Raw genomic sequence first — 25556 nt, forward strand, 5'->3', positions numbered from 1 at the left:
GTAGCATTCACTAGCAGTTAGATAGTAGTAGTGTTGTAAGTCAACGGGGGTAGCCGTAGCATTCACTAGCAGTTAGATAGTAGTAGACTGTTGTAAGTCTGCAGGGGTAGCCGTAGCATTCACTAGCAGTCAGATAGTAGTAGAGTGTTGTAAGTCTGCGGCGGTAGCCGTAGCATTCACTAGCAGCAAGATAGTATTAGAGAGTTGTAAGTCTGCGGGTGTAACTGTATCATTTACCAGGTTGGTAGGCAGCATGAGCACGTTGTTTGGACACGGGGAAAGCAGTAATACCCACCAGTTTGGGTGCGCAGCAGTGAGAGTATGGGAATCCGCGGGTTAGATTTTGGATTTTCCAAATGGTTTAGTTCTGGTTAAGTCAGTGATTTGTCAGTGGATCGTCACCACAGTTATGAGATCAGGGAAGCAGTGGACCGCTTGGGTTTGTGTATGTTAAGGGCTACCATTAGTCTGGGAGCCACCATTAGTCTTGGATTTGAGGATGTCAGGATTCGACGTATGGACCCGGTCGGTTGGATCGGGAGGTTGTTAGAGTCACAATGTCAGGATGATTAGTGGAAACTAGTTCCAGAGAAAGATTTCGTTCAGAAGTTGTGGGAGCAACTAAGTAAGGAGTCCTTGGGCTCCACAATTGAGTTGGAACTCAATGTTGCAGATAACCGATGAATGATTGGAGACCAGGAAGGTCTTGAGATGTTGTGGGAAGCAGCCATATAGCCAATTCAGTGTTTCAGTCAGTTCAGTGTTTCAGCCAGTTCAGTGTTTTATCCAGTTCAGTGCTTCAGCCAGTTCAGTGTTTCAGGGAGTTCAGTATTGCAGGCAGTTCAGCGTTTCAGATAGTTTTAGTGTGATGGCCAGTATTAGTATTTGTGTTGGAATGCAAGTGCTGCCGGTATAGTTGGTCGATTTGAAATGGCAAGTCCCTCTCAGAAGGATCAGTCAACTCTTTTGCCAAGTATAAGTGATCTGCAAGCTAGATAGTTTTAGTGTGATGGCCAGTATTAGTAGCCTTTCTTTCTGGATGGAAGGCTCGAGTTATTGGAAGCTGAGTAGTCAGATGAGAGATAAGCAGGCTGGTTCTAGCAGCATCGATTCAGTATGAGTGGCAGAGTGGGTAGAACAGTTATAGATAGTCGAGGTATCTTCAGAAGTCGTTGAAAGCGACTAGGAGATTGCGATAGGGTGAAGTAACCGGTAGGAGTCCAGTAACCCAGATATAGAGACATCAGTAGGGACTAGGGTGGTCTCGGTTCATCCGGATGGCGGATAAGGGACAACAGAAATTTTCAGTCGGTGGTAGTAATGGAAAGTAGACTATGGTAGAATTCGACTAGTTGATTGATAAGTACTCAATACTGAGTTATAGTAGCGAAAAGTGTCCAATGCATAGCTAGTGGTAAGCAGTAACTGGGTTGTGAAATAGTTGGTCGTGGTGGACTTCGAGGACGAAGTCTAGTTTAAGTGGGGGAGAGTTGTAACACCCAGAATCAGGAATACCAAGAAAAGAAAGGTTAAGCTCTAAATCAAGAGTCAACTCGTCGAGTCCAAGGAGGAACTCGATGATTCGGAGCGGGATCCGGGTCATTGAGTAAGTGACCGACTCAGCGAGTGGACTCGGCGAGTCTGGTCGGGGAGAGAAAAACCCTAATCCCAGAGATTGTGCCTAATATAAAGCACATTATAACCCACCCTCAGCCTCTTTGCTCCCCTTTTGAGTTCCAGAAACCCTAGAATTGAGTGAGCCTTCATTATTTGAGAGAATAGAGCCTTGGAGGAGAGAGTCTTGGAGAGGGGCTTGAAGATCAAGGGCTTTGCTGCAAAGGAGTGGTGTAGATCTGGGATTTACTTCAGTTGGAGCTTTCATTTGAGGTAATAGTCTATTGTTTGGGCTTATGTGCATCTAGATCTATCTTATGTTTGAGTTTTGGGCATTTTGAGTATGGATGAGATCTATTTCGAGTTTGGAGTAGATCTGAGGTTGCTACCTCATATCTAGGTTGGTAATAACCCAGAAAGTCATAAAGTTTAGGCCAATAAGTTGTTGGTGAAGCCCTTTGTTACAAACCCTAGCCCTAGAGTGTTCTAAGCCTATAACTCCTTGGTTAGATATAAAGTTTTCCACTTTACGTGGGGGTTAGGCTCTAGAGGAATGTATATATGGATTTGAGCCCCTGCATGGCTCGAAAAGCCACTGTATAGATTAAGAACTGAAGAGACTCGGCGAGTCACATGGGTGTACTCGCCGAGTTGTATGACCATGAGCATGAACTCGGCGAGTTGGAAGAACGACTCGGCGAGTCTGTTGAAGATTGCCTTGGACTCGGCGAGTCTGTTCTTGGACTCAGCGAGTCAAGTCGCAAAACCCCAAACCCTTCGAGCTAAGACTCGGATCAGTGAGTTGAGTAGGGACCCAGTGAGTGGACATGTCAGGACTCGGAAAGCAGTAGACTCCGCGAGTCATGGTCTGACTCGGTGAGTCGAGTCACGAATGAAAGGGATTTCAGAGCTTATGAACTCGGCGAGTCAGTAGGCTGACTCAGCGAGTAGGGTCAACCTGGAAGGTTGACTATGACCAGGACTTTGACTTTGACTAGAGTTGACTTAGTTGACTTTTGAAGGGCTATCAGACTAAGTGATATATTGTTATTGGTAGCCCGGAGAGCTAGAGGAGCAGCGCCTCATAGGGTTGTCGGTTAGCAGCCAGAGGGTTATCAACAGAGCTCAGCAGTTCAGGCGAGTATCCTTCCAGTAGGAACGAGTCTAAGGCCACAATGTCGGCTCGTTTAGCTAGTAGTAGTTTCCACACTTCGGTCCGATGCAGTAGTTAGTATGTTTGATGCCTTCGTGGCTCATACAGGATTTATGTGTTATGTGTTCCGGGCTACGGCCCGATGCAGTATGCAGTATATGTGTGTTCATGCTAGTTGATATGTTTATGTTATGCTTTGTTCAGACAGTTTCCGGACTTCGGTTCGATGCAGGGGGCAAGGCCCTAGGGGATAAGGTCCCAGTCAGTTGCCGGACTTCGGTCCGATGCAGGGGGCAAGGCCCTAGGGGACAAGGTCCCAGTCAGTTTCCAGACTTTGGTCCGATGCAGGGGACAAGGTCCCAGTCAGTTTCCGGACTTCGGTCCGATGCAGGGGGCAAGGCCCTGGTTAGTCCGGACCTCGGTCCGATGCAGTGGGCAAGGCCCAGTATGTGCTTTATATGTTATTGTATGCTATGTGGTAGTTTGGGGGAGCTCACTAAGCTTCGTGCTTACGGTTTTCAGTTTTGGTTTCAGGTACTCAGGTTTCAAAAAATGAGCTCGGAGAGGTTGCAGTGCACACACCATAGTCTGTTAGCCTGGGAATGTTTTACTCTGATAATGAGATTATGTTTTGAATTAATACTCGAAAATTATGTTATGACTTATGATACGATTTTATAAATATGGTTTTAATAATGTTTTAAAAGAAATTTTTAGTCGTGCTTTTTGGGTCGTTACAGTCTTGTTGGCTTGAGGCCAGAGAAAAGCAGTTTATGGGCCCCGAGATAGTCCATGAGACTGCTGAAAAGTTGAGAGTGATTAGAGAAAGGATGTTAGCAGCTCAGGATCATCAAAAAATCTATGATGACAAAAAGCAACGACCGATGACATTCGAAGTTGGAGATTCGATTTTGCTTAAAGTCTCACATTTGAAGGGAATTTTAAGATTCGGAAAGAGAGGAAAGTCCAAGGTTTATTGGACCGTTCAAAGTTCTTCATAGGATTGGGAACCAAGCTTACAAGCTAGAACTACCAGAAGAACTAGATGGTATTTATCAAACTTTCCATGTGTGTTATTTGAGGAAGTTCATTGGAGAAGTTCCCAATATAATTCTAATTTAAGAGTTAAGGATGGATGAAAATAAGAGGCTAATTGAAGAGCCTGAGACAATTGTTGAACGTAAGACAAAGAAGTTGCAACGCAAGATGGTCAACTTAGTGCTTGTGCGATGGAAACATATGAATGGGTTGAATCTCACTTGGAAAACAGAGAGTGATATGATAAGTTGCTATCCATTTCTGTTTACTGAGGTATGATTCCGAGACAGAATCATCCTAAGGGGAAGAGAATTGTAACGCCTGTATTTCAGGCTAAACATTAGTAAGATTATGTAATAGTCAGGGTCAACAATTACAATCAATTCTGAAGTAATAAAAAGGAATTATTTGAGTATTATGCGAGTTTATGTTTATTAAACTTGTTTATATAGATATAATAAATTAAAAATGAAAATAAGCGTCGAAAATAAAACAATAGATGAACCAAATATCTCTGAATAGAGTTTTAGTGTTCGTGACAAGGATTTTGGAGATATAAAGAACACTGAAATCTGAGTTATAACGAAGAAGTTATGACATGTCAACGTTTCATGACAAAACCGGCACGACACTATGTGACGTAAAAATGTGTGTTTACGATAGAATGCTTTTTAGCCTTAGCAATCTAAACAAAAGTTATAGTACACATTAAACCAAGAGCATGCATAAAAAGAACACCCAAATCTGACTTCATATAAAGAAGTTATGAGTTTTCCAAGATTCGGCATAACAGTATGCACCCCAGAGTTAGAATGTTATATCGATTGATTTTTAGCCGACACAACCTAAACAAGAATTTAAAATCTCATTAATATTAGCTCAACAATGAAAAGACAGACAAAAATGGATGCCGGATGACAAAGTTATGAATTGTTAACAGACTTTTCCTGTCTCGGCCTATTAAAAATATAACTTTAAAAAAAGATTCAAAATTAGCCGATAAAGTCTAAATGAAAGTTATAGAGTATGTGTCCACCTACATGTGGATATAAAGAACTTCGAAAATAGACCTCGTATGCAAAATTTAAGAATTTCAGAAGTTGAGAGGGTAATATGTGAGGCTACTCAGGGAACACCCCACACAGAGAAGAGGAACGCCCCACGTTCGGATGCTTGGCCTCGGATCTGCCACGTTGCCCCAACAGTCTTCGGACACGTAACCTCCGGAACGTGTTGCGTACGCATGTATGCCTTGCGTACCAAGGAACACATTGCGTACCTCCGCAGGTACGCCCTACATAACCCAAGCTCCAATACTACAAAAGGAGGTGCGAGGGTGCCTCATTTTTCACACCTTAAACCCCTTTCTTTCTCTCACTACTCTCCCTCTAACCCTCTCAAACTTATGTTAGAGTAATTAAATAAAATAAAATTGAACATGAGGAAAAAATTTAACTTAGGCAAATTGGTCGAGAAATGTAAAAAATGATTTCTATTGGTGATTTAATTAATTTTATGTTGGACCATATTTTTTATATAGTTATTGACCAAAGTAAATAAATTGAGAAAAAAATATAATGGAAATCAAGAAGTGTACGTAAGAAAATAAATGAAATATAAAAGTTTCATCAAAATAATAAGCATCATATTTTGGAAACATAGAAATTTCATATAAATACAGAATAAATATGATATAATAGTTAAAATATCTGGTTGAAACAGTTGAGAAAATAAACCAATTAAGATACACAAATTTTGTCGATAACAAACTAAATATGTATTCAATATATTATACTCGTATTGTATTATAATTGTATAATTCATGTACTATTATGATATTATGATTTTTTCCAACAAATCAATAAGTATATCTACGAGAATAAAAAAATCATGAATATATACAACAAAGGATTCCTTGGTAATTAAAGCGACCATCGGATCCTCGTGTTAACAAGATCACATTAGTTTATTTGAGTGTTTACTTCACACTTCTAAACCCATTTTAAAGTTGCAACTTATTTCAATGTGCACTTCACATCTCTAAACTCATTTTAAAGTTGTGTATTTAATGAAAAATACGATTATATATAATACAACTAATACATATTTATACGTAATATTATGGTTTGAATATAAAAATCATTGTATGTATATAAAAAAAATATAATTCTTAAATGAAATATATATATATATATATATATATATATATATATATATATATATATATATAGTTTTAAATGGAACAAAAAAAAATTATATATATGGTTTTAAATAAAAAATGGTCAATATTAAATAAAATTAGAAAAATTATGTTCAATTGAAACAAAAAATCAAATGTTAAAATTGAAAAAAAAAAAAAAAAAAAAAAAAAGTCCTTTTAAAAATGTTATAAAAATACTTCAAGCGTTTCATAAAACTACATAATTAATGCATAAAACTACATATAAAAATATTTTTAAGAACAAATTTATAGAAATGTTTCTTAAATAAGAAAAATAAGAAAAATTGTATAAAAAATATAAAATTAACAAATGCAATCTAAACTGCGAACCAGCCCACTAATTATATTTTATTTTTTATATTAGATTTGTTTATATAATTTCATATTAAAAAACCTGTTTGGAACACATCGACCTTGGTGTGGTCATTTTTAAAAACTAAGTCATGCTAAAAATATGGTAAACAAACATTTCATGATCACATGTTTCACTTGTCATTTGTCACTGATCAGTTATATATTATAAAACATCAATGATCAATAAAGTATGTACAAATTTTAAACCCAAGTATTTGAATATTTTTATTACATGTTTCATTTGTTAGTTAAAGCATGTATAGATTTTAAACCTAAGAACTTCAATATTTTTATTACATGTTTCACATGTTATTTGTTACTTGTTAGTATAGTTCTAAAAGACGTACCAATGTTTGTCATAACATGACACGTGATGTAGTCTTTTCGAAAACGTTCAAGACTGATTTGTTAAGCGTGTCGTCCAAATAAAGTGTCAAGGTGTGCCTTGTCGTATTATGACACGAGTTTTTTTTCCTGATCGGATATGAAACAATTGAATTTTTGTTAACTTTTTGATATTAAATATTGATATAACAGTTCTAAAAACTTGATATATTTGATATAATTCTATAATTTTTTATGTATACAAAATTATCACATTTTGAAAAATATCATAGCTTGCCAAGGCATAAGCTCAGTCTTGTCAATGTGCCACCTTGGTTGTTAGTGAATCATTTATGGGAGGAAAGTGATTCGTACACAATAGTTTTTTATCATATACAACAATTTATGTAGTATAGAGTTGTACAATACAATATTTTAAAGCACAAATTGTTATGTACAGAAAAAAAATGTTGTGTACAAATCAGTTCCAATCATTTATCCTTTTTAGAACTAAAACCAAATTACATGAATTCTCACTTCCAAATACTTGCGTTTTTTTTCGATTGTTTTATTATATAATTTAATGAGGGTGTTGTAATAAAACAACATTTAAACATCTTATCGACACTTTTATAAAAAAAAGTTAACCTATAATTAAATACTTATAAGTATTTTTTTCGGAAAACATTGTAATTTTAGTCAACAAGAAGTATTTCAAAATTTAATTAAGGTGTCTATATATACTAAAATTAGATGTCTTTTTTAGTCAACCCTTTATAACAAATGATTATTATTATTATATTGATGAAAATAATTAGGTTTGAATAAACAAGTAAATAAAACTAGGGATGAGCAGTTTGTCCCAAATTCCGATCTCATACCGGCACCGAACCGTACCGAATTTAAAAATACGGGACGGTACTTGGCACTCCAAATACATGAAATTCGGGAATCGGTACCGCCAGTACCGGTACTAGTACCGAGTACGGTACCATTCCCGGTACCGGTGATGTTAATTCGGTTCGGTACTCGGGATTAACTTTTGATCAAATTCGGTATTTGGGAAATCGGGAACGGGACGGGTCGGTACCGATTCCGTCCCACGCTCATCCCTAAATAAAACTATACATAAAAAATTACTTCACTTTAAATAATTTTAAATTATTACTATAATTTAATTTTCAAACAAACAAAACTGTAAAATTGGTCCCTGTGGTATTCAAAAAACTTTGGATAGGATCCAAAAAGTTTTCAACTTGCATGGAAGGTCCAAAATCAAGAATTTCTTTTGATTTTGGTCCCTAGAGGATTTGAAAAGACTGTTTTGCCCTTTTATTTATTTTTTTGTATTTTTATTATATTTTCTTTAATAATTTTTTAAATAAAAATTAAAAATGAAAGAATTGGACCCACCCCCACCCCTACCGATACTCTCTCTCTCTCTCTCTAGAAAGAATCCACACGTACACTCCACATACGAACACAATCGATGATGAACACATTCTCCATAATCGATTTGCAAGTGTGTGGTTGAATACTCCACCCAACAACACCGGTTTCACCGATAAACTTCACCGCCGACCACCCTTATCCACCACAACCCTTATCGAAACATCCTCATCAGCTCCCTCGTAGGACGTTATGTGATTCACCCACATACTATGCCTCCCTACTTCTTACTTCCTCTGATTTCAATCAAGAATTGATTTCTGGAACCATTTGGGATTTCGATCGACAATTGATTTCTAAAACAACCATCTCTCCAATCTACAACTCGAAAAAGATGATGGTTGAGCCGCCCGTTTCTCTCCTTCTCCAGCGATTTTGTTCCAGCTCTCGGATGGCAGCGGCGTTTAGGGTTTCAAGCGATGGTTTGCAAATGAGGGTTTTAGATCTGCCACGGTTTAGGGTTTCAAGCGATGGCGGCAGCAACAAAGTGGGAAGATGGATGGTGGCTGTATCTCCAACTTCCTGAGAATCGACGAGCACCACCAGCAACACATCACAACTTTAGATCCAAAGTTTTTTTTTTTTTCTTGAATGTGGCTTGATGTTGATTTGTGGATTTAAAGTTTTTTTTTTGTATTTTTGTTTTCTTTGGTATGTATGTATGAGAGATAAGAGAGAGGTAAAGATAACATAAACGGTGGTGGCGGAGAGTGATGGTCGACGGTGGTGGGTCGGTATTGTTTGTGTGTGAAAGAAGAAAGGATGAGAGAGAGAGAGAACCTGTGGGTGGGGTGGGCCCGACATATTTTTTTATTTTTCTTTTGTTTGTTTTTTAATTAATAAGGTATTAAAACAAATAAAAAAATACAAAAAAGAAATGAGAAGGGTAAAATAGTTATTTCAATATTTTTTAGACTAAAATCACAGAAAATTCTTGATTTTGGATCTTCCATACAAATTAAAAACTTTTTGGACTCTATATAAAGTTTTTTGAATACCAAATGGATCAATTTTATAGTTTTGTCTTTCAAACACAATAATTATTCTGAAAGCGAAATTCCAAACACTTTTTAAATATTATTTTACAATAAATAAATAAATAAATAAATAAAAATAAATAAATAAATAAGGGAAAGAGTGCACATTAAAATAGTGCTATTTCTTTTTAAATTGCAGTGCCCATAGCACCATCTCCTCCAATCATCATCCACCACCTTCTCCTTTTCTTTCTCTCTCTCGTTTGGTGTTCCTGCTTTTCCCTTCTCAAATTCATCATCTTTTCTGTTTTCCCTAAAGAAAAGGGTAGAAATCGTCCTCAAGCAACCCTTTTTCTCCTTCACATAACCCAAAGATCCAAGAATTCAACACATAATCTTTCCTATTTTAGAGAGAGAAGGTTTTTTTTTTGTGTATTTTCTTTACCATTTTAAGCCTTTTAGGAAACCCCCTTTGCATACACACCACTCTGTCTTCTCATTTTTTAACTACCAACTGCCTTTTTCCCCTTTGCTAAACGATATGTCCAGAACTTCCCTGTTTTCCAATTTTAGAAATCATCCCCCGATTTCTGTTATCAGTTCAGACTGCAGATCATGTTCAGTGTTTCTAGGGTTTTCTTGATGTTTATCAATCTAATTTCGGGAATATATTGTGGTTAAGTTTCAAAAAGGTGTGTCTTTTAAAGATTCCTCAGTTATTGGGTGGTTGGCCATAGTAAACAGAAAAAAAACTATTCGGATTCCTTTAAAATGCGTCTTGATTTTTAACCTTCTGTTACATAACCTTCCTACATTTGCTCCCCTGTTTTTTCTCTGCTCCTAATTTTCTAATATAAACTTCTAAAAATCCGATCTTGATTGTTCGGGGTGCTTTAATTCAATTTCAATGAAGTGGGAAACAGATATCCTTTCGAATTCGTCAAGTTGGATGATGGAAGATAGCTTAAAGAGCAGAATATGGACTCCTCTTGAGAACAAATTGTTCGAGAATGCGCTTGCAAAGTTTGATAAAGACACTCCTGATCGGTGGCAGAGGGTGGCGGAGATGGTCCCGGGGAAGACGGTGGCGGATGTGATGCGACAGTATAAGGAATTGGAAGATGATGTGAGCAGTATTGAAGCAGGGCTATATCCCAAGTATGGGTATAATAATAACACTTGTCCTTTTACTTTAGAATGGGGGAATAATCATGGTTTGGATACGTCCAGGTCTCCGCCGTATGGCGGCGGAGGAAAGAGGTCTTCGGTGGATGTGGTCGCTGCCGGTCGTCCTGTTGAACAAGAAAGGAAAAAGGGAGTTCCGTGGACAGAAGAAGAGCATAAGTAAGTCTCATCAACCCATTTCAGATTTCTTTTGCTTTCTTTGCTTTTTGCAATTTCTTGATTAATTTGATTGTAATCTGAAATGGGTATTTGGGAATTTGTTCACACAGATTGTTTCTATTGGGGCTAAAGAAGTACGGAAAAGGAGATTGGAGAAATATATCAAGAAATTACGTTGTGACAAGAACACCAACCCAAGTTGCAAGCCATGCTCAGAAGTATTTCATCCGGCAGCTTTCCGGTGGGAAAGATAAGAGAAGAGCAAGTATTCATGATATAACAACCGTGAACGTTAATGAAAATCAAAACTCCTTGCCAAAAAATAAAAGAACATCACCGGAGCAATGTAAGTTTCAGTGGAGCCACCCCGGTGGTGGTGGTGGTGGTGATGCAGCCATGGCATTCGACCAAACAAATGGGAGCATGTTTATGTCTCCGAGATACAGAGGTAATGGTGGTTTACATGAATTTTATGGTGGATCTCAGAGCATGGTTTTTCAGATGCAACCTGCGATGCATTACCCTCATGGATGAGCCAGCATTTTCGTTTGATAACATATGTAGTGATTATTGAAAATGATTGTTTCTCTTTTTTGTTTGATTTAAGTAGAGTTTGTTAGGTTGTTTATATGTTTTCTTTTTTGTGTTTTTTGGTCACTTTCTTGTTGTGTTATCTATAATATGAATATTGTAGTTGTTTAGCATCTTAGTCGTGGACCGATTTGATCCCTTGTCAAGTTAGGAGGAGTATCCCGAGGGTAATTACGTCTTTTACATAAGACACAAGATCAATAACGAGTCTGTTCCACATTGTTGTCTCATCTCTTGGATGAGAAAAAATTACAACTGACATTAGAAATGGATGCCAAATACAATATAAGGTTGTCAACTTGTCATGTGGAGTTGTGTCTTTGTTAACAAACATATATTGTTTACCAAACAAACATGGTTTACATGACATTAAAAAGAAAAAGGACCTCATAAACATCAATAGAACTTTTCCGTTAGAGTTGCATCCGATAGTATACCACGTATCGCATCACAAACAAATACACTTTGTATTGGGTTTAATCTATATTATACTAAGATTTGACTATACTTGTGTCAATGAGACAAAAGTTACAACGTTTTATTCTCATATAAAAGTTAAAAGGTAGGTGGAATAGACACAGTGTAAAAGATATGAATGGTCTTGTAATCCTCGTTATAAAAAATGTCATAAAAAGTTTTGTCTAGTATTATCATGTCTCATATAACAAATGCAACCCTATAAACAGTTAACTGTTAGAAGAAAATGATGGTTGCACTACTATACACCCATTGTTACACATCAACATGAGTATCATTCCAAGATGCAATACACTTGATGTGGAAATCAATGTAGCCGATTCTTCCTAGTTTGCTAGTCACACCCGAATCTAAATCCCACTAGCACATGAAGCATCTTATGCTTCAAGAGCAAGACCACACATACCTTCTACATTTCCTTTATCTTGATGAAAATCTTTCTCAAGTAATTGCCTTTTAAGATCCTATTTCCTCAATGATTAAACATAAAAGCACAATTTCCTTGTACAAAGTAAGATTCATCACACTAAGCATATCTTTATTTTCTAGGCTAAATTTATATGCTTTGACTCTTACTTTTCGGGTTTCAGCCGTACATCATAACCTCTACCTAGGAGTGAATATCTATTAGAGGTTCAAATATTTGGAATTGGGGTTTTTATCGTTAGTAGTTTACCATCACATTTATCTATTTATCTATATATTTATGACATAAGTTTACAAACTTGCAATTTACGATAAAATTGTCGAAATGAGATTTTAGTGACACGATGATATGTTTGGTCTATGTAAGCATCATGCGATTGTGACTTCGGTCTACTGTATTTATTATTTAATAAAAGCAAACATTTTTTATTTTATGTTTGGATATCATGTCTCTTTTTCAGTTTTGGTCTCTGGGGTTCCATTTCATAAGATAAGAACTAATATAATGAAATCCATATAATGAAAATGCTAAACAAATGGAATATTTGACTTTGGAAATGTTACCCGGTATGTATGAATAGATTCCGATGGTCTATCTTCAATATTATAAATCTTAAGCGACATATCTTTTACTATCTTTTGAAAAAAAATAAAAATAAAAAATAAGTACGAGCATACTACACTCATTTATTTGCATGTCTTTTTTCTTTCTTTCTTTCTTTTTTTCAACAAAACATGACGAGTTTAATACTATCATATGCATGGTAGAATGAATATGTATGAATATCTTAAACTTTACTTAGGTAATGTTTGGTTTTTTTTAGAAGCTCTTCTTGACATCTTATGTCTGAGCCACGCAGACGTTTGGTCTTGCAGACTGTTTGTTTTTTAGAAAACCGCAAATCTAAAAATGTATGTGCACCATCTTATTGGCGCAGACATTGACCTATGTCTTCCAATATCTTCTACCATTTTCTTACCTCTTCTACAATTTATATATAACTTTTAAAAAAAAAATATTTTTCTTTTATAATTATTAGTGTTGTTTTTCATTTTTTTATACTTTTGCCCCCCTTCTTTCTTGTTATATAGTTATTTGTTTCTTTTTTATTGTATATTTATTGTTTTTTATATCATAATTATGTATTAACTAAAATGTCTATGTATATGATTATGTACATGCTTTTATATTCAGAAAATGTATTAATCCAAATAATTTTGATATAATTTTGTAGATATTTTTATTTTTTTGCACGTTTATATTTAGTAGGTAAATCTGGTAAGTTTTTTTTTTTTTATTAATCCAAAGAAAATATTTTTCTTTTATAATTATTAGTGTTGTTTTTCATTTTTTTATACTTTTGCCCCCCTTCTTTCTTTTTATATAGTTATTTGTTTCTTTTTTATTGTATATTTATTGTTTTTTATATCATAATTATGTATTAACCAAAATGTCTATGTATATGATTATGTACATGCTTTTATATTCAGAAAATATATTAATCCAAATAATTTTGATATAATTTTGTAGATATTTTTATTTTTTTTTATTTTTTTATATTAATTAGTTCATATATATAATATCAAAAATCTTAATGAAGTTTTATTTTTCAGTTATCATAATTTATACCACGTTACTAAATAAGTTCATTTAATTTGTTGATTATTGAATCCCAACAGAATTTTAGCCCTTCGAATCTCAATCACATCGTCGAATTTTGTATCGGTTTTAGTTTATTATATTCGATTTATTGCGTGTTTATCAGTTTTTTTACCGGTTCGGTTTTTGCTGACTCCTAACTATATTTGTGAATTAGTTGTATGCTTTATTTAGTTGCTTAAGTTATAGTTGATGAAAAATATAGTTTGTTGTAATATTTTTTATGTCTAAAAAGATCGGTATATCTAAATTTCAATTTATTTTAACAACATGCAGATGTTAAAAAACAAACAGTCTTCTTCTTGCAGACTGCATACATTTAGTCCATATCTTCTACTGAAGAGGTTTGCAGATGTGGTCCGCAAACTGCAGATATTTTGTCTCCAAAAAAACAAACAACACCTTAGACTCATTCGAGACTATCGGTCTGTGGGATATTGTAGTACAATTGGGTCGACCTTTCTATAGTTTGTATCTCTCTTGTATGTATGCATAAAACCAAACTTTTAGCCGTAATTTTCAGAATTTAAATTCACAATGTTGATTATAAAATCTAACATAAACCTTAATTGTCCATGTTAACATAAAAAATAGGGATAATGACTTAGGAGGGTAATAAGGTTTCCAGCTTGTCCGTATTAGGTCGCTAAGGTTTTTTTTGTGCGTATTAGACCAATATGGTTGTTATTACCGTTTAGAAATAGTCCTTTTATCGGTTTTAACGGGTAAAAATGACTATTTCTAAACGGTAATAACAACCATATTGGTCTAATACGCACAAAAAAACCTTAGTGACCTAATACGGACAAACTGGAAACCTTATTACCCTCCTAAGTCATTAACCCTAATTATTTAGAAAACATGCTTACTAATCAATGAGAATGATTTGTTTGACTGAAAATAATTGCTTCCATTTAAACTTATCTCACAACCCTTCCAGAACTTCTAAGTCCAGAAACTCATATGATTAATGATCTTCATTACATACATATGCAACATTTTATCAATAAATTCTTTTTTGTCATTTAAATGTTTACATGAACACATCCATATGTACAAAAACAAAATCTCACTTTGATACCTCCCATCAATGTCTACATTTGATAACGAATGGAAATGTAAAACCAACAGTGATTTGTATAGGATGTCTATTATCAATTATTTTATAAAAAACAAAACCACAACATGAACTAAGAAACTGAAGTTGCAAAATGAATAAAAAAATCAGCACATAAACAAATACATACATACTATATACAACACATAAATGGAAGTTTATAAAGCATTAAACTTAATAACAGGAAAAGCAAAAAACTTAAAGGAGACTTTATAAAAAGAAAGATCACCCTTACTTACCACAAATGGTTGAAGACATCAACAAGAAGATCAATCTGACCATAGAATCCACATCTTGTCCGATCATGACTTCGGTAGATGAACTACTGAAACGTAAGAATTGAAATTGAACTCTATTAGCATTTGAAAAGGGAATTAGGGTTCTAGAGAAGACGACGAAGGGTTAAAAAATATTTTGGACCATTTCTCGATTTGTGTGTGTCATCCTTGTGTAGGGGCCATGCTAATCTTCTCTGTATCGTTCCAATTTTATCAGATGTCCCCAAAGGGACGACTATAGATGAAGAGCTTCGCCATATAAAGGAGTAGCAGGTTATATGGGACGACGCGAGTTCTAAACGAAGTAGTTTACTGTTGATGGTCATATATTCTCAATGTCTTTAAAATTAGGGTTAATGACTTAGGAGGGTAATAAGGTTTCCATTTTGTCTGTATTAGGTCACTAAGGTTTTTTTGTGCGTATTAGACCAATATGGTTGTTATTACCGTTTAGAAATAGTCATTTTTAACCGTTAAAACCGGTAAAAGGACAATTTCTAAACGGTAATAACAACCATATTAGTCTAATACGCACAAAAAAAACCTTAGTGACCTAATACAGGCAAACTGAAAACCTGATTACCCTCCTAAGTCATTATCCCTAAAAAATAGTCAAAATCTATGCATTGTATTTATAGCGGCCCATAGGGTCACGCCAGACACCGATGCACTCTTGTTGGAGACTAGGCGGGAGCAATCCGCGCCACCCGAAAAGTGACGACCACGAAGGAAGCTTTCCAACACCTTTTCGAGGCCGGGTTAATAGAAGGAAAGCCCCTAATGACAAAACAATATTAGTCGTCAACATTAGTGGTGCACGCATCACTACCAACATCCTCCCTGAACCAATTATAACCCAGCACAGAGAACAAAGGGCATCCACTCCAATGAGTGTCAATGTCCTGTATCAAGACTGACGCACCTGTCCCCCAAAAGTGGAGTCATCGCCAGAGCCATACTAGATAAGGCCAACAACCATGCTCTCAACAATACGTTCCCCTGTTGGCTTGTACTCCCTTTACCTTACTCCACAAACAAATACTGACTTGATCGCCGGAGCATCCTCCCAGGATCTCCTCCCAGAGAACAACAAACGAACTTTCCTTTATGTGTACCAGGGCTCGGCCACAGGTGGTAACCTCACCAGATAACCCTCATGATACCACTTCACATCATTGGCGTCATCCGTTGTTGTGACAACCGAAACCAAAAGTCACAAAATACTTATCGGAAACAATGGCGTCAAAAGAAATAGCAAGGCCATCTGACCTACAAAATCCGATACGCCCTATGGTGTCACTAACATTAAGCTCCACCGCCAGTACATGACACACCACAAAACCAATGACTGTATTATCATCTCCATTCACACCAATCACGCAACCTTTGAATACAACCATTTACACCGATGAACTCTCAACCATTCCAACTCACAAGCCCGTCTGTTAGCGGAACACAAGCACAAAATTCATTCCCAACATTCAGCCAAGCGGGAGCACACAACTTCTACCAACTTCCTCTTTTTTTTTCCGAGCAATTCAATTGTGGTCATGAATCAGCAAACAAGACCAATGTTGGCTCAAGAAATGTTGTTTGGAGGATACACGCCGGTGACTCCACCATCGACCTCGATAACGATAGTTGGAAGCATGTTCGCGCAGATGAACATAAATCAGTATACATCGTAGCATACCACCACACATGTCCCGACGATGATGGTTCTCACTATGCAAGGTAACTTTCCCCTTTAACAAAATACTATTTCGAAACACACACACAACACCTTCCCATATAACACAACTTTCTCCTAACAAACTATGTATAACTTCTCACGAATATACACCCGGACACCCTTGGTAACAACCAACGCCAAACCATTAGTGCTAGAAATACACAATTATGACATACCAAGCACAACAAGGTTACCAAACCTCAAAATATGCCATGACACAACCTGCCCTGACAACCATATAGACACCTAAAAGTGGCACATGGAATCCCTCAATTTAGATGAATGATTTTGGTGTACATACTTTCCCACAGCACTAGAGGAGAATGCAGGGGCATCGTTCAAAGCCTTACACCAAAGAACATTCATAACTTCACCCATCTTAAGGAGCTATTTTTTTACGAACTTCATGCAACTTCAGAAATATTGGGAAGACGTCCAAGAAATCCTTGGGTGTAAACAAAAAGAAGGTGAAATCATCAAAGATTACTTCAAAATATTAAATGAAAAAACACTAAACATATCGGGCCAGTACGACAAGCTAATCACCAGGGCATTCACTTATGGTTTGTTGTCAGGACTGTTGTCATGGAAATTCTTTGGGAAAAAATCTACAACCAAACAGGAACTGAAAGAAAGGGTAGAGCAATACCTAAGAGAAGAAGAAGCCACAACAACCAAATAAGTTTTCCTCTATGCAACAAGGCTAGCACACAGCCAGAGGGAACCACATGTGTCCCCTTAAAGTCCTCAGAGGAACAAAAGCAACACGCATAGGCAAAACATGCAATTTTAACCCTATATACACCACGACAAACTATATAAAAGGTCAGGCGTCCTAGTGATATCTGACAAACCACAACCCCCACTCCGTAACATACACCAATTCTCAAACAAAAGCAAATAATGTGAGTACCATAGAAAGCAAGGAAACAACACATCATATTGCTTCGTCTTGTAAAAAGAGCTAAAATAAATAATGATGAAAGGAAAACTCGCGAAAATTTCCGGAAGCATCCCACCGAATGTCGACACCACACCTCTCTAGAAAGTAAAGACAAAAAGGAAAACCGATAAGTATAAAACTACATAAATCCTAGCCATACAAGTACCATACTTCCTACGAGCGAAAGAAATAACCCAACAATCCACCACCCATAAGATAACCACATAAAAATTGTATTTCTCTCCAGAAGACGCTACACCGTCATAATAGGAAAGAGACAACCTGCTAATTATCCAAGACCACATCGACAATACAAAAATACACATGATATACATCAACAACGTGCCATAAATTATGATCAAGCATTGTTTTCCAGAAACTACCTAACACCTAGAAAGAAGGACTCAAACCAACACTAGGAATATTGACAAGATTTGCAGGGCACATCATCTATCCAATCGATATACTCCATTTACCACTCGGTATATGAGATGAATAGAATACCATGAAAAATAAAATCGTTGTGGAATTCATGATCATCAGGGCACCTTCAGAACACGACATCAAACTCAGATAAAGAGCATATTACAATACAAAGAAATCGTACTCACGATCGATGACCTTATGAAATTATAGACAGAAGAAGGAATCATCACCATAGTCGTAGAAGCGCCACAAAGAATAGAATGCAACCAAGTCCTCAAACTAGAAGAAAACAATCTGCATCGGCAAAACCCTAGAATCAAACTTGTTACACTATTGAAAAAATTCAAACACATCTTCACATGGGAACCAACAAAACATGGTATGATTCAATAGAGAGGTAATCGAGCATGGCCTCAACATCTCACCTGGCAGCACCACAGTAAAAACAAAAGGAAGGTAGGCGCAAGCAGGTGAACGTAACAAAGCCATCAACAACGAAGTAGCCAACATTGTTCAACATGGGATTATCCGAGAAGAAATCTTCCCCTCATGGTAAGCCAACCCCCTAATAAATAGCCAACCGAGTCAATTAGATGTCCAATGCTCGATGTATGGAGGAAGCATCCAGATATGGTGTGGCCAGAGATGTCGACGTTTGGTCGGAGGCAGAGACAACTTAAGGAATGTGGTGGTTATTGAAAATGATACTTTTCTTCTTTTTGTTAATATGTATTTTGGTCTCTCTTGTTGTATTATGTATAATGTGAATATTGTAGTTGTCCAACATCTTAGTCTTGGATTGATTTGATCTTGTGACAAGTTAGGAGGGGGTGGATATAACACCGTAAATTTTCATATAAAATTTTCATTTATAAAATCACATAAATGTCATCAACACATCTAAAAAAGTCTCAGTATATCATTTGTCAAAAACACATGTTCATAATTATTAGAATAAAATCCAGGACCCTCAAACATAACTCCATGTCGTGTGTACAATCAAGCCATGCCTTCTGTGATCCTGAGAAGTACCTGAAACACATAACACATAACACGGTAAGAATGAATCTTAGTGAGTTCCCCAAAATACCACATACAACCCATTAGCCACTCGAGGCTATAACTCTGTAAGATCCTCCTGTCAATGTGTCTCAGTGGGACCCTCCAGTCCCACAACTCTGATGCACACTCTGGTCCTAACTCTGATACTCATAATAATACATGGCATAAATCACACAATACAGGATATCACAGTACTTAAATAAACACATAACATCAACATATACACAGATTACTATAATAGAATAAGTCACAAAGACAGTATGTACGATAACACATTATAACAAATAAGACCCTCCGATTTATAATGTACTAAGACCCTCCAATCTATATGTACTGAGACCCTCTGGTCAATAATGTACTAAGACCCTCTGGTATATATGTAATGAGACCCTCCGGTCAATAATGTACTAAGACCCTCCGGTCTATATGTACTGAGACCCTCCGGTCAATAATTTACTAAGACCCTCCGGTCACACACAAATCAGCACAGATATAAGTATAGTGAGAAGACTCACCTCGGATGGCGACGGATCCTATAAATGTTGTTGTTGTACTCCGACCTCTAACTCTGAGCCAAACCCATAATTAACCCCATTAGGATTTAAGACCAACCTTCACATATTAGGTCTAAATATGGTCCACCAATCCGGTCCATAAATAACTCAAGCCCATTGGGCCCACCAATGCCCAATACCAAATGGGTCCACAAAAGTCCACTAATAGCCCAACTATGGCCCAATTTTCCAAATTGGGCCTAAACCCTCATATAGGCCTTACCCTAAAGCCTATTTAAATATTCTAGTCCACATGATTCCTCTTGGATGGCCCATCAATAGCCCAATCACCAAAGCCCAATAGAAAGGCCCAAGTCAAGGCCCAAGTAAAATTAGGGATTTCATATAAAATAACGATTAGCGTTAAGTGTTTCTCACTTAACCCGTTAAGGACTTAACCCATTAAGTCCATTTTCCCACTAAGCCATCATACAACGGAATTGGCATGAGTCATAACTTCAGTCTACTGGTCCAAACGCGGCTCCCAATAGGCCCAAACCAACAAACCCCAAAATTAGGGTTTTCAAAACCATAATTAGGGTTTCTGGCCCAATAAATATCCAACCAGCCCAGATCAAGCATGTGGGCCGATTAGGATTCACTATGCCAAGCACCACCCACTACCACCTCAGGTAGTGGTGGTCAGTGGCGGCTCACGGCGGGGGCCACCACCTTACGCTGGTGGTGGTGGTGGGTTTTCCGACCACATATACAACCTCCAAACTACTGAAAATAGGGAAAACACTAGAGCATACACCCCTATACACACCCAGAGCCACCTCTCATAGCGGTTGGTGGTGGCGGAAGGTGGCAGAAAACTATAATGGGTGGCCGCCACCGCCTCACAGTGGTGGTTGTGGGCTTTCCCTTCATTTTTCAGTTAGATAATACGCAACCGTCCTCAATAAACACCGTAACATCCCAGAAAATGCTGAAAACATGATGTCCAACCAACATTCAGCAGCTAATGTCACCGGAATACATGGATACGACGACAAACAAGTGGCGGTAACCACAACCGACACACCCGACGCCAAAACTGTTGGAAGAACGGAGAAAAGGGATAAATGAGTGGTGAAGATCCTTATCGAGAGTTCCTCTGGCTTACGACTCGCACATCCACAATCCCTACTCTAACAGTCGGTCATGAGAGTTCCGTCGGCTGCCACGACGTCTCCAAAATTAGGGTTGCATCTCCGGCGGCGAAGTAGTTGCTGGCGGCTTTAAAAAAGCTTCCACAGACGGTGGTGGCTGAAGATGCAAACCATGGTGGTGGCGGCAGATATCACAAGGTGTAGGGTTAGGGATCCATAACAATTGTGGGAAGGAAAAGAAGGATACATGGTTAAACCCATGTCCATTCAAACTATGTTGCCAAATAATCACTTTTGGTCCCTCCCCACTAAATTATTTCAATGTAAATCCAAAATTTACCTTTTAGCCCCTGATTTTATAAATTCCTTTCTATTTAGGTCCAAAACTTACCATACACATCCTGACTTCTAAAACCCTACTCAATTTAAATCCAAAACTTACTCTTTTAACCCTCAAAATCCAAAATTATATCAATTAGTTCCCCAACACTAACACCTTGCTTAATATTATTTACTTTAGGATTATTATTCACATTAACCCTTATCTATCTATTTATTTAATACATGGGATGTTACAACTCTCTCTCACTTAAATTAGATTTCGTCCTCGAAATCTTTCCTCACCATCCCTTATATGTTCGACAACTTGAATGGCATGGCCACAAGTCCGAGCATAACCACAGTCGTTCAATCCAATAGAGCTATCTCAACCAACCACATTGTACATGCAACCACTAAGTTCACTTTACTCCCAGCTATATTACAACCAATCTGTAGTCACACATCATTTCCGACCTCTGTCTCCTAACACTCACTAACTTCATTGGATTTTGCGATCCTTCTCAACCAAACAAAACAACCCTCATGGAAACCCCAGTCTCGCCCCTGGTACGACCACCAGGCTCCCAAAGACTCAGTTGGTAAGGCTACCCAAGCCTAAGAACTCCTCTGTGTCATGCTCTGATTAGGGAATACTACGGCTACCCATAGTCTTATGACACTCTCACACTGACTCGTGAATGCTACGGCTCGCCGCAGGTTTACATCACTTACCCACTCACTCATGAATGCTACGACTCCCTGCAAGCTTACATCACTCACTCACTCGCCATGGGCTCTCCCCATGGTTTTCCCTAATATTACAAAGTGATTACCTCCACCTGGATCCTTCCACTCTCTTACCACCCCACAATCTCATTATTAAGCCATCACCATATTACGCTAATTGAACTCATGCTCCGCGATCCATTATGGATAGGTACACCCACCCACTCCTGACGACAATTGTCGCAACAATGCACTTCCTATCGATATAATTCACATTCTTGAATCATCCCCTCCTAATGACAATTAGTTTATGGGATCCCACTGGAACAATAGCTACTCGATACTCCACTTATCATATCATAAACTCGAGTCTCAAAATAATCTAACAACTCAGGGCATCGTACTCGGATACCCCGATACATCATCATAGAATCTCATAATGTCTTGTTACGACCATTGATCTTCTTCTCGCACAACTCATAACCTCGAAATACTCCACTCAAAAATTGAAACACGGAGAAATCGCCAATGATTGAGATCACGTTGACAATTATCCGAAACCCCATCCTCTTAATGATCAAAACCCATGCGAAGCTATTCATAAAAACTCTGAAACTAATTGACAAATCAAATGCTGCTCCTCTCGGAGTATATATAACAATCTATACTTCAAACTAGAAAATACCAATAATTGAATCTGGACCTCAACGAACCAACCGCCTCGAACCCAACCATTGCAAACCTGAAGAGTCCCTCACCACAATAAGATTTATGATTAATGGCTACTCGCCGTGGGTACACTTGTTCTTTCCTGTACACGTACCATATGCATCATCTCGCCCTGCACCTTGCCTCGTCCACCAAAAAACCCAAGTCTCATATGTTCTTACCGCAGATCCCCCTAACCAAATCTTCTAACAGCAACTTGAACATATTGTTGATCTTTTCAACAGAATACTCAGTTCTCCCCTACTCAGGGTTCAACCATCACCAATTGACATATCAATAGTCTACTCTACAGACTGTTTCACCAGATACAACGCACTTGACTCTTGAAACGTACTACGTAACACTAGATGTTCTTCCAAAGAAAGACCAAGCAACTCCATATCTCCGGAATCTCATATATAAATCCTCGGAACTACCCAATGTGACTGTCTCCAGTCCCTCAGAACCTTGTCCGGTTGCACATGCACTTAATTCGACACTCCTAGAATATCACTATCTCCATTGCTGGAGATATTGGACTACCACATAGTTCATTCTCAAAATCCTCAATCATCACCACACTGCAAGATTTGACATAGCACGGGAGACCTCACTCCCACAGTCGATCTGCTGCATATCCATGAAAGCCGACAACTCGATATACTCCTCTTGTTTTCCTGTAATAGTTGCTGATACACGACGTACCAAATTCAAACAAGGCATACTCGAGTCCTCACTGTCATAGTCCCCACTGATAACTCCTTCCTGACAACAGAATGTAACCCAATGCTCTCATTATGTAGCCCTACTCGTCGAGTAGAAATGGATTGGCTCGTGTGTTTAGTGATCTACTCGGTGAGTTCAAATAGGCACTCAACAAGTAGAAGCTGGCAGATGAAACCCTAAATCCCGGGGTTCTGGCACCCTATTTAAGGGTCACATATACCCCTTGGCCTCTATCACTGCCTCCCTTGAATCCGAAAAACCCTAATTCATGTTTACCCTCTTTTGTGTGTGCTTTTTACCTTGAAAAAAAATCCTTTGGAGTTAAGAGCTTGGAGTTCAAGAAGTTGGAGCTAGTGGTTGTTGTAGATCCGGATTCTTCTTTGGCTTGGAGTCATTTTCAAAGTAACAAGTTGTTACCTTCATTCTCCTTTGATTATATCTCCTTATGGTTGGGTTTAGAGCCCTTTTTAGGGTTTTGTGGTGATTCTCTGTGTTGGGTCAAGATCTGAGGTTGCAACCTCAGATCTGGGCTCCTTTAGCCTCTATTTATCATAAAGTTCAGTAATTGCCAAGTTATGACCTATCCCATTGCCTTAAGCCACTCATTTTAGCTTGTTTTGGGTCATATCATCTTGCATGCACATAAAATTTGCAACTTTATGTGATAATCATGCTCTAGAAGCTTAGATCTGCAGTTTGGAGCCTTTGCATGACTTAAATAGCTTCTGTATGGATGAAGGATTTGAGGTACTCGGCGAGTCGCATGGTCGACTCGGCGAGTCATTTAAAGATGGTCATGGACTAAATGAGTTGGACGAACGACTCGACGAGTATGATAAAGATTGCCTTAAACTCGGCGAGCCTGTAGAGCGGCTCGGCGAGTCGGTTAGGGTTTTCCCAAATCGTTAGGTGTGTATAAACTTGTCAAGTTCCACACAGGAAACCTTGATGAGTGGTCTCAGAGCTTCGATCGCGAACCTTACGAACTCGACGAATCACTCTGGTGACTCGGTGATTAGGCGAGTATTAAAGAAACTCGGCGAGCAGCTGAGGGTACTCGACGAGTTAAGGTCAACATGGACTGTTGACCTTGACTGATGACTTTGACTTTGACCATGAGTTGAACCATTGAATTTTGAGGATAATTTTGGAAAGGTTGGAGATTTACGAGTATGGTTCGTAATAAATATAGGTGGTGGTGTTCGTGTCAGTGATCCAAGAGTTTGAGCTTATTCCTGCGAGTTGGCATCGCAAGGTAAGTTTTCCTCACTATACTCAAGGGTCTAAGGCACCAAGGTCGACCCTTTAGATTGTTATCTGGTTATGTTATGCTAGTATGATCTGTTAGATCGGTATCCTAAAGGGTAGGATAATATTATATGATATGTGGTATGAATTGTTAGATCGGTATCCTGGTAGGTAGGATGATATGAAGATCTATGTGGTAGGATCTATTAGATTAGTGTTGGCTGTAGACTGTTATGTGATTATCTGTTAGATGTGCACATGTCTGTTTGGTGGTTGAGGTTTATCTTCTTTGTGCGGAGGTCAATAGATTGGGATATTCCAACATGTTGGTTGAGGGCCTGGGATATTCCATCCCGATGATGATTGGACCCATAATGTGTTGGCAATCCATCCTACTGGTTGAGGGCCTAGGGTATTTCAACCCAATGTTTGACTAGATCCATTGTATACTATGCTTATGATAATATGCATATTTGTGAGTATGGGTATTTTGGGGGAACTCACTAAGCTTTCGGGTTTACAGTTTCAGTTTATTGCTTCAGGTACATCAAGGGATCGAGGCAAGGCAAAGGCGTGATCATACCGCTCCTCACATTTTGTTATGTATTCTGGGAAAAAGTCTGATAAAGACTGTTTTGGAAACAAATTTGTAGTAACTATTGGTTTTTAAATGTTTTTGGAAAGTTTAAATTTGGCTTAAATTTTTTGGTGTTATACATACAACAAAATACCCTTGGTGCCAATATTGCATCTACTTAGTGCCCCCACAATGAGTGTAACAAGATAGAATACATACCTCTTTGATGTAGAAAGTCTTCATGAAGCTTGAGTGCCTAGCCCCAATAGTGTGGAAGCCTCAAATGGAATCACAATCATCAAAACACTTAGAATAACTTGAGAGAGTTCTACACTTCATGGAATCGGCTAGCCCTCTTCTTCACTTTCTAATGTGATTCTAGTATAATACTAGTGGCCGAATTTTGTCAAGAATAA

General features: G+C 37.7%; 1 protein-coding gene and 1 non-coding gene across 3 annotated transcripts; one reads left to right on the top strand and one right to left on the bottom strand.

Moving 5' to 3' along the window:
• The first annotated feature begins 9318 nt into the window (after window positions 1–9318).
• Window positions 9319–11178, top strand: LOC145048269 (transcription factor DIVARICATA-like). 2 transcript variants are annotated; one of them, XM_078996717.1, is made up of 3 exons: window positions 9319–10288; window positions 10361–10474; window positions 10585–11178. In XM_078996717.1, exons 1-3 carry the CDS (start codon window positions 10038–10040, stop codon window positions 11006–11008), a joined length of 789 nt encoding a protein of 262 aa, XP_078852843.1. In that variant the 5' UTR covers window positions 9319–10037; the 3' UTR covers window positions 11009–11178. The 2 variants fall into 2 exon arrangements, with proteins under 2 accessions (XP_078852843.1, XP_078852842.1); XM_078996716.1 differs by having other exon boundaries at window positions 9320–10474.
• Window positions 11179–15153: 3975 nt separating this feature from the next.
• LOC144999422 (U6 spliceosomal RNA) lies at window positions 15154–15256 on the bottom strand. Its single transcript, XR_013660891.1, has one exon. It is a non-coding gene; the product is annotated as a U6 spliceosomal RNA (small nuclear RNA).
• Window positions 15257–25556: the final 10300 nt, after the last annotated feature.

The sequence above is a fragment of the Lactuca saligna genome, chromosome 5 (assembly GCF_052625555.1).
Source record: "Lactuca saligna cultivar CGN05327 chromosome 5, ASM5262555v1, whole genome shotgun sequence".
Classification (NCBI taxonomy): Eukaryota; Viridiplantae; Streptophyta; class Magnoliopsida; order Asterales; family Asteraceae; genus Lactuca; species Lactuca saligna.

Excerpts from the sequence above, each read along its gene's own strand:
- LOC145048269 (XM_078996716.1), top strand. The coding sequence starts at position 10,038 with ATGAAGTGGGAAACAGATATCCTTTCGAATTCGTCAAGTTGGATGATG. Across the intron at positions 10,475-10,584 it reads TGGACAGAAGAAGAGCATAA|ATTGTTTCTATTGGGGCTAA; the intron begins GTAAGTCTCATC and ends TTGTTCACACAG.